The sequence below is a fragment of the Phoenix dactylifera genome, chromosome 4 (genome assembly GCF_009389715.1).
Source record: "Phoenix dactylifera cultivar Barhee BC4 chromosome 4, palm_55x_up_171113_PBpolish2nd_filt_p, whole genome shotgun sequence".
NCBI lineage: Eukaryota > Viridiplantae > Streptophyta > Magnoliopsida > Arecales > Arecaceae > Phoenix > Phoenix dactylifera.
Window position 1 is genome coordinate 15981243 of NC_052395.1, and position 19421 is coordinate 16000663.

At 36.6% G+C, this 19421-nt stretch overlaps 1 protein-coding gene and 1 long non-coding RNA gene across 2 annotated transcripts; one reads left to right on the forward strand and one right to left on the reverse strand.

Moving 5' to 3' along the window:
* Nucleotides 1-3993: 3993 nt before the first annotated feature.
* Nucleotides 3994-4976, forward strand: LOC103705646. The gene is made up of 2 exons (XR_603818.4): nt 3994-4589; nt 4676-4976. It is a non-coding gene; the product is annotated as an uncharacterized LOC103705646 (long non-coding RNA).
* Nucleotides 4977-11147: 6171 nt separating this feature from the next.
* On the reverse strand, nt 11148-17503 carry LOC103705644 (sm-like protein LSM8). Its single transcript, XM_008789458.3, has 6 exons — nt 17391-17503; nt 15898-16003; nt 15690-15730; nt 15147-15221; nt 11606-11658; nt 11148-11483 (listed from the first exon to the last, which is right to left on the reverse strand). Exons 2-6 carry the CDS (start codon nt 15935-15937, stop codon nt 11393-11395), a joined length of 300 nt encoding a protein of 99 aa, XP_008787680.1. The 5' UTR covers nt 15938-16003; nt 17391-17503; the 3' UTR covers nt 11148-11392.
* Nucleotides 17504-19421: the final 1918 nt, after the last annotated feature.

Consider the following 19421-nt stretch of genomic DNA (forward strand, 5'->3'; position numbering starts at 1 on the left):
TGAATAAAAATGAATAGTCAAGCTTGAGCCGAAGAAAGAGCAAGCAACCATTGTATATTTAATAAGTTTTTTTTTTTTTTACTTTTTTTGTTCCAGAAAATATTATCAAACATTGTATGAGTTGATTTTCCATCCATGTGCATATTTTTTGTCATAAATAGTTTTACTTTTTAAAATGAAAATGATAATAATTAAAAATTTTCATTTGTACTTGCTGCATTAACACATCCAATGCGACCCCCCCTTTTGTATATCAATTGAAAGACAATAAAATCTAGAATAAATTGGAGAACTGCAAGAGATCTCCTGCCGTCTGTAGTTTCGTAATCCAAAAGTAAGATTATTATGTTAAATAGTTTTAGCTCATTATCCATTAATAATGAAACAAGATTTTTGTCGGACTACTTTTAGCAATAATTTCCTAAAAATTGACTAAATAACCTAATTCTACTTGGGATTTGTTGATTGTCATATTGCATTGGATCACACTTAGCATAATCAAATAGATTTAAATGCCTGATGTTAGATGTCTAAAACATAAACCCCACTGTTGTGATGAATCCTCCGTTTTGGGCTAGATTAGACTCAAATAAAACCAAAAGAACATAATCTAGATATTTTTCACCTCTTTTTTACATCTCCAACACTAGCTAAAAGTAGACACATATTTATCAACTTTAAAAATAATAATAATAATAACATGAGGATCCATAGCTATCTTTGCTTCTCACCAGTAGAACTTTGTATCTTCCTATGCTTCCTTCACTATGTTTCATGCCTAGAAATTAAAATTTGATAATTTCTTCTTTTCATAATAATATATAAAGATATGGATGTTGAGAATAATTGCGTATCCTTGTTTTTTAGTAGTGGAGAAAAAAGAGAGACAGAGAGAGTGAGACTTATCTTTCTTGGTGAGAAGTAAGAGAAAGACAATTTCATAACAATTTTTTCTTGCTCTTAATTATTTTTCTTCTGGTATCTCTTTATTGTTTTTGTTTGAGCATTTATTTTAGATCTTGGGCCGGCACGATCTACTCGGCATAGCATGCTGTTCTACAGATTAGATGGGTAGGTGAAGGTTGGTAAGTACATCAGTCTTTTATCATGAATTTGAAGAAAAAATTATTCGGTGGACAAGGTTCATTATGAACCTAAGGCAATAACATCTCCATTTGGTGAACTCAAGCAGGCCCCCTGCCTGTGGTGATGCGATCACACGCACATCTCTTTACTTGCGCCCCCACCACAATATGTCTGTTGTGATTGGTGGATCCCAACGTGCTTCTACGAATGTTGAGCTTTCCCAGTTGCTTGCCTGCCTGCCCCATAGACTTTGTTTTATGGTCCCCTTCCACTGCTTCTCGATGTCCTTGTTTAGGTGGAGGGGTTCAAGTGGGTCCGATAAACACGTATTAGAAAACGCGACTTGATTTGGACTTGAGAGATATGCAAAATCTTTACTAGTGTGTTCGGTCGGGTCCTGTCCCAAGGTTCAACCTCCAAAGACGTCAGGTAAGCGATAGGAGTGGTCAGCTCAGCCAAACTTTTACTTAAAATTCCCGTCAGATAAGACCACAAATGGGTCAGATTGACCTGTGATGTAACTCGGCCTGATCTTCTTAAACCCGATCCAATCCGGTTTAAAAGACCTATGATACTAGGTTGGATTCTAAAATTGGACCAATTCTATTTTTCGAATTGGATCTGAATTTACTAAAATTGGACCAGTTCTATTTTCCGAGTCGATTCTAAATAAATTTATTATACAAATATAAAGTATGATAATATATTTCTACTATAATTTTGAATTATCATTGAATAATAATAGGACAATAATATGATTAATAATGTATTATAATACAATATATCGTAAATATATTATATGTAATATTAATATAATATACTATTATAGATATAATATTGATATAATATATTGACAGCATAATGATATATTAATTTTTCTAGTTGGACTGAAGGGTATTTTTGTCTCCAAATTTTAGTTTAAGATAACCATCCTGGGATGGTTTATATACCCAACCTCAAGAACGGATGTTCCGTTATTAGGTTGGGCAGCGATTTGAGGAGTGGGGATAATTTGGATCACTGGCACATGGGATCACCATGGTGCAATCAAATACGGTGATCTCCTTATCACCACCTACATCACCCTTGATCTTGAAATGATCAACCCATACCAAACGCCTAAAATTAAAGGATTTTAAAAGAAAGGAACGAAACCTAAACAACATATGCCCCTACTTAAGTAACCATAGGGCTTTAAAAATTTGTGATCACTCGAATCAAAAGCATGGCTTGGTAGAGTACATTAAAATATTATTGATGGATCCTAAAAGAGAAAAAAATCCATTTTAAAGCATTTTACAAGCGGTAGCTAGTAAATTTTAAGTTGGTATAATGCTTATTATATATGTCAAATGTAAAGAGTGCACATCTAGTGAAATACAATTCATAAAGATTCTGTGAAAAAAAGGTTTTGTGAAATATATAATTATGTTTGTGTGCAATTAAGATTCTATGAAATAAAGATAAAGATGTTCTTTGTAAAATTTATTGAATGAGGATTTTATTAATGAATTCTTTGTCAAATTAGAAAGGTGTCAAGGTTTTATTCATACAATTCATAAAAATGAAACAGTTATAAATTTAAGAAAGATACAAATGCTAGGTCAATGAATTTAAGGAAACAGGCTAGCATGTTAAGGTTCCAATCTTTTAAAGATTGGAATGTTGGATAGTAATGGAGATGATGCAATAAGAGAAAACAGGAAAAAAAAATAGAATCTTGATGGTATTGAGTGAAACATGTGACAAAAAAACAGTGAGAGGTAAAGGGACAAAGGAGCATATTAGACAAGATGGAATTAGAGACTAAACTAATTCAAAATGAAGCGATAGGAAATTAATTAAAATAATATGGACAAGTGCAATAAAGAATTTAGAAGGTTCCTACAAATAGAGGTATAGAAATATATTCGAAAACCTTAAGAATGAATCGAAAACCTTATATAACAAGGATGAAAGTTTTCGAAAATGATTTGAAAAGTTGCAATGACATTACATGTAGTCAAGAAAAAAATATCAAAACATAGAAGGTTCCATTGCCAACTAGCAAGCATTTATAATATAGACAACATGAGATTTCAAAGTCTGGCATGTGGCAACATGCAACATGGTAAGAATGGATGTGATGTAGATTTTCATCAAAGAATTAATTTTTACATTTGGCATTGTAAGATAAATACAGCCTAAATTTTGATAGGTTCACTTTTGCTATTTTTCTCAATGAGAGTAGACTGATTTAATGTTGCGATATTTTTAATTGCCTAAATAGAAAGAGTTATTAAAAGAATGAAATTGAGCACCACAAATTCTCATTTATGGTGGTGTTCTTCTCCTACCTTCTCTAAGAAAAAAAAAGAAAGCATCATGAATGGAATGACTTTATGACCCTAGATTTGGCCTTAATATTAGAAATGTACATGCATTACTTTTCGAGGATATGTGTCACTCATCAATTAAAAATGAGTGGGATGCAAGGTAGGTAGCACCATGGTGTTATGTGAATAGTATCTATTGAGGGAAATACAATAAAAGGACAAAGCCAATCGGACTGAGGCATGGAAATCTCGCTCTCTTTAAGAAGATTTAAGCCCTCTGCGATTGGCAAAGCCTAAAACCCAATGCAGCAGAAAACACTACGACTTGTCTTTTCCAGAATACAACAATTAGACGATCGCACAAGTAGTCAAGCCCAAAGCTCCACTAAAGAAACACTATTCTTTGCCGAGAACTCTCTCAAAGTATTTTTGTGAGTAAAATGAAGTGATATCGTATATATTTGGAATGAAGGGGGAGAAGGGTTTATATAGAGAGTTTGGAACTGTGAATTTATAAGAGTAATTTCCATTCATCTCTCCAAATACATGAACCTTTCATCTCTCCAAATATATGAACCCTTCATCTCCCCAATGCATGAACCTTTCATCTCTCCAAATACATGAACCTTTTATCTCCCCAAATACATGAACCATTAAATACGTGAAGCCCATAAATGATATAAATATTAAACTTTAATATTAAAATGCACCAACAGTATCTAACCTTCACCCTAGAATAGTACATCCATCCTTAGAAGTGCACTGAATCTCGATCATTGTATATAATGAATCCCCTAGTAAACCAATTTGGATCATGGTACCCAAAATGGGGGGACTAAAATTAAATGGGGATGTTAAGGAAATCTAGTATATATTCGAAGAATCTAAGGGAAATCGATCCCTAACCTTGGTTTGACTACAAGGATACGCATTAGCCATCCAGGCCAATAAAAGAACAGTTGGCTGGAATTGCTGATGTACAGCTGTTGCAAGCAAGATATCTTTCACCGTTCCCCAATTTCTAAATCTACAAATAGCTCACAAGGGATGCTATATGTTCTGAAAAACAGGGGATTTTCAAAATGAAGTCGTCATCTCTAGAGGTCTTCATCGTTTTCTCTCTCCTCTTCTCAATTCTAGTCACCTCTTCGGCCTGGTCTGTGCCAACCTCCCATTTCCGAGTAAAAGGTTGGTTAATTTCTTCCTCTCTCCATTGAAACATATATGTTTGCAGTTGTAACATGTTCTCATTAAGATTGTCCAAATAACTTCAGGTAAGAATGTAGTAGCTGAGAGGGCTTCCCAAGGTGCTGAAGGCATTGCAAGGTTGTCACCTTTTACACCGCCAGCACCGAAGGCTAACGGGCATCCTGACCCTCCTCCCGTTATGAATCCATGAGAGCAAAGGATGCCAAAGTGATTGCTAAGTCACTTGTCTCCCTTGTTTACTTCCATCTTGTAGAACTTGATCACTTCTCCAAATAAATATGATCAAGAAGAAGGGATGCATTCATGCGTTGGCCCTTTAAGAGGCTCTGTTCTAAATGTTTTATGAGCATCGCTTGCTGATCAGTTGATGTCTTGTCTTGTTGCGCATTAAGTTCAAAGAGAAACCAATCAGCAGGCTGTGGTTTAATTGAAGTTTCCTGATGCTGCATTTTGGACATCTGTTCGAGTATATGGATTACCAATTGGGTCCGCTTCGATCATCTAAGCTTGACTGCTCCAATAGCCATTCGATCCAATCAAGTTGCAACGACCAGTAATTAGCGTAGAATGTAGCTAGAGAGCTAAGATAGCGTCAACAAAATCTTAGATTCGCCAATATGGCTACTGCTAAATCTTTGACTGCACCCCAGCCGATCCAATTCCCTCGAGAAAGTGGTCCAATTTTGGTTCGAACCATGTTGACAAGATCAGCTGAAGGGAAAAGTATCTTCGTTTAAACCATGTTGACAATATCTTCGCATGCAAGTACTATTCTAGTGAAGGAGAAAAAGAAGAAAGAGAACAATCCCTTAGAAATGATGTGAATGCAATTACACTTGATCAAATTGCAGTCTGATCATTACTCTCTTGACCGAGAGGAAGCTTGATTTCAGATAACGTCTGGGAAATCTTGCTATCACGACAGGTTAGCCTATTAGATATTTCGAACGGCTTGCTTTTTCATTGGATCCTCGGCTGCGTTTGGTAGCAAGGTGACAGCTATCTCGCCAAATGCTTAAAAATGGCTGAAAATAGAATTATTTGGATGAAGAGTTGCCCTACTAATCCATATCGGTGTACACTGATCGTACCATACCATACCAGCACCAAACCGTTACATAATATGGGGAATATACCGAATGTCGGTATGCCTAACGTACAGATACGGTAATAAAATAGTACTGATCCAGGGTTCAATATCAAAATAGCAAACTTTGATTTGGATAAAGTGATTTATTTACATAATTCTATTCTGCCAAACTATTTTTATAAAATTACTGCATGGATAGAGGAAATTTATCCTTTCTAAAAATGATTTTACCATCATCCTCTTGTTAAACATACCAAAAAGTGGACCGGCAATTTCATCCTTGCGAAAAAATCCAAATAATCACAAAACTCATGTACTCACTTATTTCTCCACTTATCCCTCTTACAAACAATAAAAAGGAACTTATTTCATGGAATAGACTATCCCTTCTATAGTAGAAGGGATAACCCTCCAAAAGTTATCCCTTATATCAAATGCAGGCTTAGAGTTACGTAGGATCGCAATCTCATCCAGCCAAGAATTGACATAATCAAGTCAAGCTAGAGAACGGCTAATTAGGCTACCCTACACCAAAGCAGCTCTTTTTGAAATCCTTGTTGACCGCTATTACAGTTAGAACGGCCATTTATGTTCAAATTGTCCTAGATTGGAGTTATTTGCATAATACATAAGGACAGATGCAATGGTCATCATTTATTGGCATTGATACAGACTAAAGAAGCATGCATACATATAATTGGAAACAACAGCAATGAGAGGCCCAAAAAAAAAAAAAAGAATCCCTTAGATTTTTGGTGGCTCTCTCTCTCTCTCTCTCTCTCTCTCTCTCTCTCTCTATATATATATATATATATATATATATATATATATATATATATATATATAAAGGACCCTCATTAGGGAACAAGAGAGTGTAAAACTATGATAAATCTGGCAAAGGTTGGGAAAAGAAATCCTAAGATGGTGTCTGAATGCCAGTTAAATTGTGGGTAAGAAGGATTATTTGTTTAACCAGCCAAACGCCATCCAAAATGTGATGAATAACTTAAATCAATCAACGGCTAAAAAAGGTATTAAACTTGGGTAACTTATTTCTGGGGAAAGGGTGAAATAAAGTTGACAACACAAAGCTTTCCCTCTCTTTACTTTTCACTCTGGGACAACTTTACCCCACCAGCTATGGGAATATTAACCAAAAAGTAAATAACTTTATTTGCTGTGTAGCTGGTTAGGGGATGCACATGCATGGTTCAATCTATTTAGGAGATGGTCAGCTATTCTTCGCTTAGACTGCACAAAGCCTAGAAAGTTGCAATTGGCAGAGTAAAGAACCCTTCATTGATAGCCAAAGAATACAGCCATTGGAGATTTTCTATGATGATGGTCCTTGGGGTAGTAGGCAGGGGTATAATTATTCCTCAAAATTTAGACAAAGGACCCTCATTAGTGAACAACACAGTGTAAAACTATGATAAATCTTGCAAAGGTTCGGAAAAGAAATCCTAAGATGGTGTCTGAATGCCAGTTAAATTGTGGGTAAGAAGGATTATTTCTTTAACCAGCCAAACGCCATCCAAAATGTGATGAATAACTTTGCCCAATCAACGGCCCAAAAAGGTGTTTAACTTGGGTAACTTATTTCTGGGGAGAGGGTGAAATAAAGTTGACAACACAAAGCTTTCCCTCTCTTTACTTTTCACTCTGGGACAACTTTACCCCACTAACTATGGGAATACTAACCAAAAAGTAAATAACTTTATTTGCTGGGTAGCTGGTTAGGGGATGGATATGCATGGTTGAACCTATTTAGGAGATGGTTAGCTATTCTGCACTGCATAAAAGTTATTTGAACAAAGCCTAGAAAGTTGAAATTGGCAGAGTAAAGAACCCTTCATTAATAGCCAAAGAATACAGCCTTGGGAGATTTTCTATCATGATCGTCCTTGGGGTTATAGGCAGGGGTATAATTATTCCTAAAAAAAAAAGCAGGGTATAATTGGGTGAGACTCGGTGACCCATAAACTCAACAGGTAGCGGTCTAGTAGGAGGGGAAAAAAAGAAAAAGAAAGGAGAACTATGTAGGAATTATGCACCAAGTCATAAACCCCCCTAAAAGAAAAAAGAGGAAAAAGAAAAAACATGACATCTATGTAGGACAATAGGGAAAACTGCATTAGAGGAAAGAAAACAAGGAAAATCACTACTATTGTTGCGATATATCTATTTCCCTGCAATCAATAAAGAGGCTCCAAAATTCATAACAGTAACCACGCCCAAAGCCAATCCCCATAGCAGACAAAGACACCAAGTTGAAACTTTCATACTCAGAAAGGATGAAGAAGCTAGATCTACTGCAGCGGAAACAGGCCGAACTCTGAGGTAGGTAGAAGTTCCACGCCTCAACCATGAGGGCCACCAGGGACCCTCTCATTGGCAGCAGGCGCAGGTGGCGCAAACGCCGCTTCCCTCGCCATCCTCACATGCCCTCGCGAGCTCGCAGCAACATCTCCGCCTATATACATCAATCACCCAACGCAAAGTCTCATGCCATAATTGATCCCATCAAAAAGGCTAAATTTCCCTTGAAGACAGTAAGAGAACGAGCAGATCCATACCTGTGCTTGGGTGATCGCAGCTTGGAATTTCCCTTGATAGAGATGGAGAGATTATGAGAGCTGAGAAGAGGAGAGCAATCAAAGAGAGGGAAAAGGCCACCTTAGGGGCGGACTGCTCCATGAGACTTTTGGGCACCTTCAGAGTTCGGTCGATGGTAAGCCCCCGGTGCCCTCAAATAGAGGACAGCATGTGGTTTCCTCGAAGCCCTCCAAAGTTCTAGATCTCCAAATCTAACACGAATCTATGTGTAAACGGGTCATTCATTTTCTTCAGTCCAAATCCTTTACGTAGGTGCAATGGAAACAGACCATTTGGGTCGTCGGATAGAGACCTTCCTTGAGTGGGTGCTTCCAATTTCCTACCCACACTAACCAACCGATTGACTGTATAAAAATAATCGGTCTCCTCAATTATCATCACTGAAACCAGGGGTTGTTCGAAAATTAGTACATATAATAATGAAGCTGAAGCAGATGGGCCGATGGGAACTAGCTTCCTTACAGACTTGGAAGTCGCCACTTTTCTTTTTGGAACAGTTCGTGTGCTTCCATGGTAGACAGCGGCGCAACTATATCAAACCCGTGAATCCCAGTAGATTGCAACAGCGATTCACAGGACCAACAGATTCCCATTGCATCTGAATCCTGATGCAAACTAAAATCAATCCCCAAAATATTCTAGAAAAAAAAATTGCGGGTTTTCACTTCTTTGATTACCTAGTTGTTTCTGAACTACTTATTGTTTGGCTGATATGTTTTAAGGGTCATTTATTTAATATCTTGCATGTGTAAACAGAAGGAATTTCAAAAGATCTAAAAATTACCAAGCTTTATACATGGTAGTTGGACGAATTGATGCTCAAGAATTGATGTCTTAATTCACTTTATTTCAGACAGACTTGTCTCTGGAGATCATGCATGAACAAATCCTCTTCTTCTGCAGTATGTATTTTCCTTCATCAAGTATCCCACTTTAGTTACCAAAATAAATACCACACTTCTCCTTCCTACATGCTCATCCGCATGCACTTTGCAACAGGGATGCCATCGAACATATTGCTTGGGATTGCATTTCATTCTTTGGCTTCATACAAAGTTTCATACTACTTGAGAAAATCTGTGGACCTATTTAATAAAATCTAAAGTTCTCACTGGAAGACACAACAATGGATCTATGAATCCACGCCACATCTGAAGCTCCAACATCAATGACAATATGATACAAAACAAAATGAACTGGTTGCGAAAACACTTTTTATTTTAACTAGTTGATGGTGTATGTTTCTTATTTATTCCTTAAAGCTTGGACGATCAGAAATGAGATATTGCTTTAAAGTTGGGCAATATCTTTTTGCTAGCAATAAAATTGTGTTTTTCAGGCTCTTTTTTCTCATTATTTATGTACTGGACTTTCACCTTTACACCACTATGCAGGCAATTTCGATTGCCTCCAATCTGATGTGTTTTGAATCTGTTAAACATCCTTCCGTGTTTGCATAATATATCACCTTTCCCACATCAGACCATACCATCCGTAAGGGAGAAACAACTCACAAGGTATTGTCTTGTTAATGATCTCATTTACTTATTTCTACAGATTAAGATTTTGCTAACGGTCCTTGCCTTTGAATGGGTCGAGAAACCTATCATCATCTTAGCAGTAAATGTGAAACAAGATTGAACAGATAATGCACTCCACAAAGTGTACCGTGCTCACTCCATAGCAAGGAACATGGTGTCATTGTATAGATCATTTTGCAATCCAGAAATCTAAAATAAAATGTGAGATGGAAGACAAGACTATAAAAGAGCATTGCCCAAAAAAAAAAAAAGAAGAAGAAGAAAAAATATTCTATTAGAACAACCTGGAGGTCTAGTCAAAAGATATAAATGGACCTTAACATTAGTTTAAGGACACCAAGAGATTGCGTTGTTAGAACTTAAAAAGAATTCATATAACAAGTATTGAGATAAGGCAATTCATATATTTGCATAGGAGGGGCACACCATACTGACACAACGATCCAGATTTAATATGATCTTGAACTTTAGATTACCCAAAAATATAAAGAGAAGAAGGAATTTCCAAGCTCAATGATATGATCTATAATTTCAGTTGAAAGATAGGTCACCCACTAGATATTATGTGACCTTTTTACAACCATGTCAGATTTAAAGGCTCAACCTTGGTCCGAACTAACCTTCCATGGTCCAAATATGATATCTATTACTGAAGTCATTTGTAGATCTTCCAGCATTAACCTGCAGGTACCTTTTCTGGATAGACCAGATATCAATTTTTTTTTATGGATTTTACCTTCTTACCAAGAATGGTTGAAGGTAGAAATGCAAAATTTAGAGAGTTTACTATTTCTTGCATGGTTTGAATCTAATGGCAATCTTAAATATTAAGAGCCTATCAGGATGATTGGGCTGAAAATCCTATGGGATTCATGGGTCGGGATCTTTTTTCCTCCCAATGAGATTTGGGCCGGCCCACTCCAAAGCTACTCCTGGATATTTATAAATATAAGCCTAGCCCAGCCTATAATCTCATAATTTTGCTGGTTGTACTAGCCCAACCCACAAATTTCATAAGCATCTTTCTCCCTCCCAATGAGATTTGGGCCGGCCTACTCCAAGCTACTCCTAGGTACTTATAAATGTAGACCTAGCCCAGCCTATAATCCCATAATTTTGCTGGTTATACTGGCCTAACCCACAAATCCCAAAGGATTTTCAGCCCAATCATCCAAACAAGCCCTAAGTCACATGAAAATATAAGAATAACAAAATGTTGTATTGCCAGGTGATTGCAATTGTTCCACTATTTCTTATGATATTTTTTTAGGAAAAAAGGAGGTAAAAGGATTCCAAAATGTTTAGATCCATATATCCTTTCAGTTCTGATGCATTGCCTTTTTTTAATGTGTCTACTGGAAATAATGTTGCTTAGTTGGCATCAAAAAATATAGCAGTATAGAAACAAATTGTATTCTATTAGACAAACACCAGGAGGTCTATTCTTGTTTTGAACAACTAAATACCTCAAATCCCACTGTAGGACATCTCTCTTGTAGAGAGGAAAATATCAAGAGGCTTGGACATTAAGTTGATCAATGGAGCATAGGCTTGAGAGGATGTGCCCTAAGTTTTGACAGATCCAGATTTGCATCCAGCTCTTCATCTACTTCTCCCACAACACTTCTGCAAACGATTGGGAAACATGTTAAGAAGACCCACTTGGTTGACAAAATGAAAGAAACAAGCTAGGAAAACAAATTTTTAAGCTGTCAGTATTTAAAAACAAGAAAAAAAACAAAACGTACATGTTATCACCCCTTATAATATACAGTCCTAAAACAAGTTGTTGAACACCTTCCTGCCAAGAACGCACAGAAATAGTTGGTCAGAGCAATATGATTCTGAATGTGTAATAAATAGTTGAATTTAGAATATGCTCCAATCAGCAGTTTCACAACGTAGAAAAGATTCAGCTAGTTGCTAGAAGGAGAGGCTTCGCAAGTAAGCAGAAAAGCATTTTTGTTTTTGGCTTTGCATACCAAAGTCTCTATTTTAGTGAAATAACAAAAGAGAAATCTTTTCCTAAGTCATGAAATTAAGAAAGCCATTTTATCTAGATACCAACTGACTAGTTCTCCCTAAGAAGTACATCAGAAGTCTTGATTTTCTTGTTGTTGCATGCTGCTACATCAGATAATGCTGTAAGTTTGCAAGCCAACGAAATGCTTGTTCCCCCAAAAGCACTGCATTTACTGCATTATGTGTGCAAGCACATCTTCAACCTCTTGTGGAGTTCACGAATGTTTGCTGAACTTTCACCTTGCGCGCGCGCGCGCATACACACACGAGAGAAGAGAGAGAGAGAGAGAGAGAAAAGAAGATCAAATCTAGTTAAATTCAGGAATCAGGTCACTCTGATGCAGGCCAGCTGTAGAGGAGGAAAATTAAATAAAACTATAAACACTTTGTTTCCTGATCAAAAAAATCAGTAAACAAGAATAATGAATTTTGTTAATTGAAAATAAACCATGCATCCATTTTAGAAAAAAGTTGAAGAAAAAAAATTGATTTCCAGTAAATATATCAATCAAGAAAAGGATTAAATAAGAAGTTAATGATGAGAGGAGCAAGAACAAAAAAGAAGGGTGATACAAAGTACAGAAATCTTAAAAGAAGAAACAAACAGGAGTCCTAAAAAAAGAAACAACCTTTCTTTCATTTCTTTCACTCAATCATCCAAAAAGAGCTAAAGGTTGACAGACCCTCTCTCTCCTCTCTCTGTTCGTGTGTGTGTGTGTGTGTGTGTGAGACAATGGCCCATTAGTGGGCCATTTGACTTTAGAGAACATATTATGCCACATCACCAGATAACCTAAGCCCTCTATTGACTACTGAGATGTTACCAATTTAACCACTAACAACTTTCTAGACCATAAATAAAAAGGAAAAAAACAATCAAGTGCATGAGGACCACCTAGATACTTCGTTGCCCTTGCATGCTTCATCCCCCCTCCCCTACTTTTGTTGCTACCATCACCGCCTCAACCTTACAAAAAATTGAGAAAAAAGGTTGAAAAGGGAACCACAATGGTAAACTTGATGATATTTGATTAGGATCTTCAAGAAAGACCAACATAAGTTTGTTTTTGACAGGGAATTTACCCTCAATAGATTTAAATCATGAAGAATTCTTTAGGATAGCATATTATAGTATTATTTGGCTCAACTGTTATGCCAACAGCCAATAGCTGTTGACGTCATGCAATTTTTGGTCACATGAGATTATTCCCAATAATATTATGACTAAATTTGGCACTTGAGACAAAATAGGCAATCTGGGAGTGTCAGCTAAGGTAGTCATTTAAGTTAAACTGAAATGTACATCTGCCAAATAGTGCCATTCAACATAGCTATTGCAGCTTGCTGTTCATTCAATGACACCTCAGAATTTATCTTTGCAGGAATTTGGAACCTCCACTAACCTGTTTTCCATCGCATATGCATAAAATGCACCTTAAAATGGTGGTCTCATAAACCAATATGTTATCATGCCTAGCATTATCCATCTTAACTGATGCATGCGAGGACCCAGCTAGATTTTTGTCCTTCGTTCTGTTATCTCCTGGATATACCACCAGTTGGCTTCGAGTGCCAGAAAGACCATGTAGACACTCATGCAGTGCATCAACATGATCCTTGTTACATTCAATGCATCAAATACAAAATTTAGGGCTTCAAATTTGATGTAAACATTTGTAGATTAGAACTGGATCAAGGGCTTCAGGTTATTATAGTTTCAGATCCAAAACTGAAATCAATTTGGCAGCAAAACACAACAAGAGAGGGTTTCTCTTTTTTGTATTGCTTTAAGAAGATTCAAAGGAGTTGGGAATTCTTATGGAGAACTTTGGATACAAACTGAAATCTGGCAAGCATAAAGTTCATATTCTTAAGCTGAAAATAGTATATCTATAGATGTGGTTCCACCATGCATAAAATCAAGCAGGCATTTTTGAAATCAAATGCTTGACAAATCTACATTAGCAGTGGAATCAGAACAGCCGAAATAAAATATTCCAGCAAAAAACATGCAAAAATAATGTAAAACAAGAAGAAGCTAGAAAAGAGGAAGAAAAGATAAGTTAAAGAATAAAAGGGAAAAAGATATGCTGAGGGCACCAAACTAGCTTGAAGAAAAGAAGCCTTTACATGCATGCATATAATGTCCAATCAATATCTCAAAACACAGAGCAAGGTCATAAAAAAGAAACTGTAACTCATAATTTTGTCCCTAAACTACCCTTATGTGGCTAACTTAAATAAGAGGAATGTGGGTAAGGATAGACACAAGAACCCTCACCCCACCCCCACCCCCTTCTGAAGCATTGCCTGTCCACTTCATCAAGTTCCCTCCACTGGAGACCAAGGTGACATAATAAACCCGGCCATTCTCCATCAATGAGGTACAAAAAAATAAATTAACCAAGGCAAAAAAAGAAAGCATCAAAATCAATGATAAATGGTCCATATATTGACTTCTAACAATCTGATCTCCCACCTCTGATGCCTGATGATGAATTTAATGACTTGACCTTCTACATGCATCAAATGAACTTAGGGAGAAACTCCTTCAGACTATTGACTAAAATATCACAATAACCTTACAGAAGTTCTCATGAAAGGCTAATTGGTATGTAGAATTCTGGCTTAGTACATTTGTTGGTTGTGAGTGTCAAGGTTTGAGATGCATAAGCCATGTATTTGGTTTTAAACAAGTGCTATACAACTAGATTTCTACTCGATGGTATCTTAATCATCACTGAAGATCGTGCTAGTGAGTCCATGAAGACTAGACAACTTTCAAGGAATACTCTTGCTTGCGTCCTTTATAACATCCTCAAATCTTTTTTTGTCAGTAATTAACCTAGTGATTTAAAGATGTCTTCAGGCTGCTCATCTGGCCCCTTGATCATGGGTTTCCAACTGATATTTAGGGAAGAATATGAGGAACATTACAAACATATGACCTATGCAAAAACCTTTTCTTTAGCATTCTTCACAAGAAATCTACCCAAAACTAGTTGAATATACCATCATCTATTGACAATACAGAAACAGAAGCCAGCAATAATATTGCTGCCCTTATTTAAATCCCACTATTAGAATCAACTGCAATTCAAAATACTTAAATAGTCGATTCGAAAACAGCAAATGTCCCAAGACAATCAAAAGATTTCCTGATCCACAATCATGCAAAAAATCTGAAAATGCAACACTCTAATGGAAATTCATGCATTTGAAACAAAACTCATAATATGTACAAATGAAAAAAGCAAGAGGGCAAACCTTTGTAGAGTAAACCCGTTCATGTGACTCATCAAGAATGATATTGGTAGCTTGGTCAAACCCTTTTAAAATTCCCTAAAAAAAAGAAAGGAATAAAAGGATTATCATTATCATGATGAAAGGTGGAGATATAGGTCCTGATTAATGTTATATTCTTACATTTAGAACCAACTCTACAGAACCAATAATCTATGGCCAAACATGCAGGAATCAGGAAAGTTGCAGATGGTAAAGCATCTAAAAAAAGGAAGAACAAAAATAAGGCAATTACAAGTAACAGAGAGAGAGAGAGAGATAGACAGAGATAGAGAGAATCAACATTTGTGAAAAGTTCAGTTGTCAAACATGTAAAGCATCTAAAAAAAGGAAGAAAAAAAATAACAGAATTACAAGTAACACACACACACACACACACAGAGAGAGAGAGAGAGAGAGAGAGAAGATAATCAAAACTTATGTAAACTTTAGATGAAAAGTTAATAATAAATCCAAAAATTCCCAAAATTTTAAAATGTTTATCCAAAAATAAAATATCATACTTACCACAATATGTCGTCCGTCATTTGTAATGACTGATATGGTCTCTGCAAGGTTAAAAGAAAATAAGAGATCAATGGAGTTTCAAAAAACATTCAGTACTGCACCATCTAGACGTAGCAATTAACACATTAATGTTGCTCAAAATATTGAGACTTAATACATGTGGTAATTAAGATTTTAATCAATAAAATATCGATTATTGGGCACATACGATCTACTAGTGACTGAAGTCCAGGACCAGACGACATCATAGGAATTCAATAAATTGCAAGATATCTGATTGTCTGGCAGAATGGTTTCAATTGTTCTTCGCACCACTGTACACAAAGCAAAAAACCCATAGGATGCAGGTTAGATATACATAAGAAGGATATTTATTATCGGTCCATATCATTTCACAATAATACCTTCACTTTCACCATCCCACATAACATGGTTTAAACAGTAGCTAGATAACTTGCCATTGTCAATAAGTGAAAAAGTGAAAATAAAAAACTAAATCAGGGAAATCAGAAGCTTGTGATCTAGCAAAACGAAATTGAAGAAAACTCTTAAAATGAAGGTTAAAGAAAAAGTAAGAGGGTAAACAAAAATAATAAAAAACATAGACATTACAGGAGCAATAGTCAGGGAAATTAAATATTTAAAAAACGTGGCCATTTATTCAAATAAAAAAATGGTTGCACTCCAAAGCAGAACTACAAATTATTCAATTAAATCACCATGTACCGAATCTATAATCAGTATATCCAAATACAAAGAATTAAAACTCTGCACATTCATTATTATATCATTAGAGTGCACCAACCTCTGGGATTTTATTTTAGTAGTACTTAAGTGGAACAGTTATCTTTTAGGCAATACATATGGGTTATAGAAAAGTTGGAACACAAACTCGAAGCAGAAGCAGAACTGTTGCTCATGCTCTGTTATCCTTTCTTCAAACATTTTTAATCTATCAAAATAGTAAAATACTATAGAAGAGCAGAATTTGATCCTCCGTTTGGCTCCTGGACCTCTGCTTCCCCATGCATCTTTTGCCTCTCTTTCTACTATGTCAATCCATTCATCAACCAATTCCCATATAACGCCTAGTGATAGTTTTAAGCCTCTCTCCACTTCTTTACTATTTTACCTTAAAAAAAACCGATTCTCCCTGCTTCAAGATTTCACAATCCATTACCTCTAAATAACATCAAGACCACAAGGCTACGACTACATTTTTTATCATACTGTACACATCTTTGGCTGTCTATGTTTCAAAAAGCTCGGTAGGCGCGTAGCGGACAAGGGGTTTGGTTCATGGCGCACAAACACCATGGACGGCGACTTCATCCCATCACTGACCGTTAATATATATTTAAAATTTTACCTTATTAAGTATGCAATAGACAATATTCCACAGGAACTCGATGCAAAGAAAAGGAAATAATGAGGGAAAAATCCATAAGTAACAAAGAAATGCGAAATTGGAGGTACGATTAGTGAATTAATGATCAATTGCACATTTAAGTAACAAAATTAACCAATCTTATTCACATCGAGCTTGAATAACAGCGCAAAATTAATTGGTTGTTTCATCATTTCTTGCGAAGTCGCTAACATTATCCCATATAATTCCAGAAATCAAAAACAGATGAAAGGAGCTTCAGGAGAATCACAAAGAAAAAGCAGAATAAAAAGATTTAAAAAAAACGAATTTACCTGCTCACGGTGGCGGAGCGCAAGAGGCTTCTTCACTCCCGTTCGTCGCCCACGCTTTCCCTCTCTGCGTTTGCGCCGGCTAGGGCTCAATCCGTCGGCTCGTGCGAGAGGGAATATAAGGGTCCGAACCGGGTCCTAATAAGGTTACACGCTAGAGATTGGCCCCACCGGTTCATTTAGAGGCCGGCTCGATCCGCCACGTCCCAGCCGCTATATCGCGTATAAAAATTATACGGAGCGCCGCCCTTTATACTGATGTATAATATGTAAGGGCTCCGTATGCTTGTCCGAAGCCAGAATCTTAAAGCATATTTGAGCCCCTTATGCGATGAATTTATATGATCCCTCCCCATTACATTGTCCGATATGTTTCGGAACTCTCGGGTTCTCTCCTAAGGGCTCGTTTGGCTCGCGGGAAGTATTTTTCCTTCTAGAAATATGATTCCTGAGAAGAAGATTCTTAAGAAGAGAATGTCTGAGAATGTATTTTTGGCTGTTTGGTTAAACATGGAAAAGTGATAGATTTCCAGAGTGCTTATATTTCGTTGACCATCCACTTTCCTGAAAAAGTTATGTGTAACTCCTATTACTCTTAATAAAAATTAGGTCTTTAATGCCTCTTTAATGTTGAAGGGCCTTTTTAGGAAAAAAATAAAAATATAGTGATTCCCGCCTCATGGGAAAGTAACTTTTCCATGTTTCTCATGAAAAAGATTTTTCCATAAAATGTGGGAATCATATTCCCATGAGAATACAACTTTTCTATCTCTCTTCTTTGAAAACTCCAACCAAACAAGAGGCATCTCATTACTTTCCTGTTGACCACACTTTTTCCCTTCTTTTTTCGCGAACCAAACGAGCCCTACAAGTATTACGGACAATTCCAATCCAGAATATTGTATGCTCAGCCCATCAACTATATCAATCGGTGCTAAATGAGTCAAGTAGGGTGATCACTACTTGTTATATCATTTCAAATATTTGGCTAGCTAGAAATGCAGGTTGTTTTGATAATATGAATCAAGGCCCGCTAATCACTATTATGAAAGCTGTAGTTGAGTATACCTGCGCCATACTATTTAGAGGATTGAGATAGCCAAGGAAACCTGGGATTTCTATCTTGCAATTTGTGCATCTTCTAGGATAATTCATTTCACCTGGGAGTCCCACCTCCTGAAAGTCTCGAGATTAATTTTGATGGTAGCATGTGGGACAAAGGCGCGGATGGAGGAGCTGGGTATGTGATTTGTCATCGGGTATCTTTCCTGGTGGCTGCTGAAGGAGTTTACATTTATGATATTACCGTTCCACTTGTGGAGGTGAGAGCTGCATGAGAGGGATTGATTTATGCAGTTACAGTCTTGAAATCCCCTAGTATTATATTGGAGGGGAACTCAAAGACCATGATTGGGTGGTTGACTCGAGGGTCGTCCAACCTGGGCTTCTCTCACCCCAATCTCAAGGATATGATGAACGTTATTTCTACTCTGCGATATTTTGAGATTGTTCACATCTATAGGAAGGCAAATGTGGTAGTTGATTTATGTAGTTACGGTCTTGAAAGCTCCTAACATTATATTGGAGGAGAACACAAAGATCATGATTTGGTAGTTCATTGGAGCGTCGTCCGATCTAGTCTTCTCTCACCCCAATCTCGAGGATATGATGAAGGTTTTTCCTACTCTCAAATATTTTGAGGTCGTTCACATCTATAAGGAGGCAAACATGGTAGGTGACTGGGTAGCCTTGCATGCAGCAAACCATCCTGGATCAATTGTGATGTTTTTCATGCTAATTCCATGACCGTGTTTAATCAAGGGCCATCTAATCATACTGCCTCAAAAAAAAAAAAAAAAAAGAAGAAGCATGAATTGCTCGCCAAATATCAATATATCTTGGTGATACTATCAATGTCATTCAGCTTATGGACCGTACATTATATAATAATTGCTTCTTACAATCATCAAGGTTATTGGTCAAGTGGGATCAATTACATGTTCAAAATTCTAAACCATATCTCTTGCTTTGGAC

Excerpts from the sequence above, each read along its gene's own strand:
- LOC103705644 (XM_008789458.3), bottom strand. The coding sequence starts at position 15,937 with ATGATGTCGTCTGGTCCTGGACTTCAGTCACTAGTAGATC. Across the intron at positions 11,659-15,146 it reads AACGGGTTTACTCTACAAAG|GAAGGTGTTCAACAACTTGT; the intron begins GTTTGCCCTCTT and ends CGTTCTTGGCAG. Across the intron at positions 11,484-11,605 it reads ATTATAAGGGGTGATAACAT|AAGTGTTGTGGGAGAAGTAG; the intron begins GTACGTTTTGTT and ends AATCGTTTGCAG.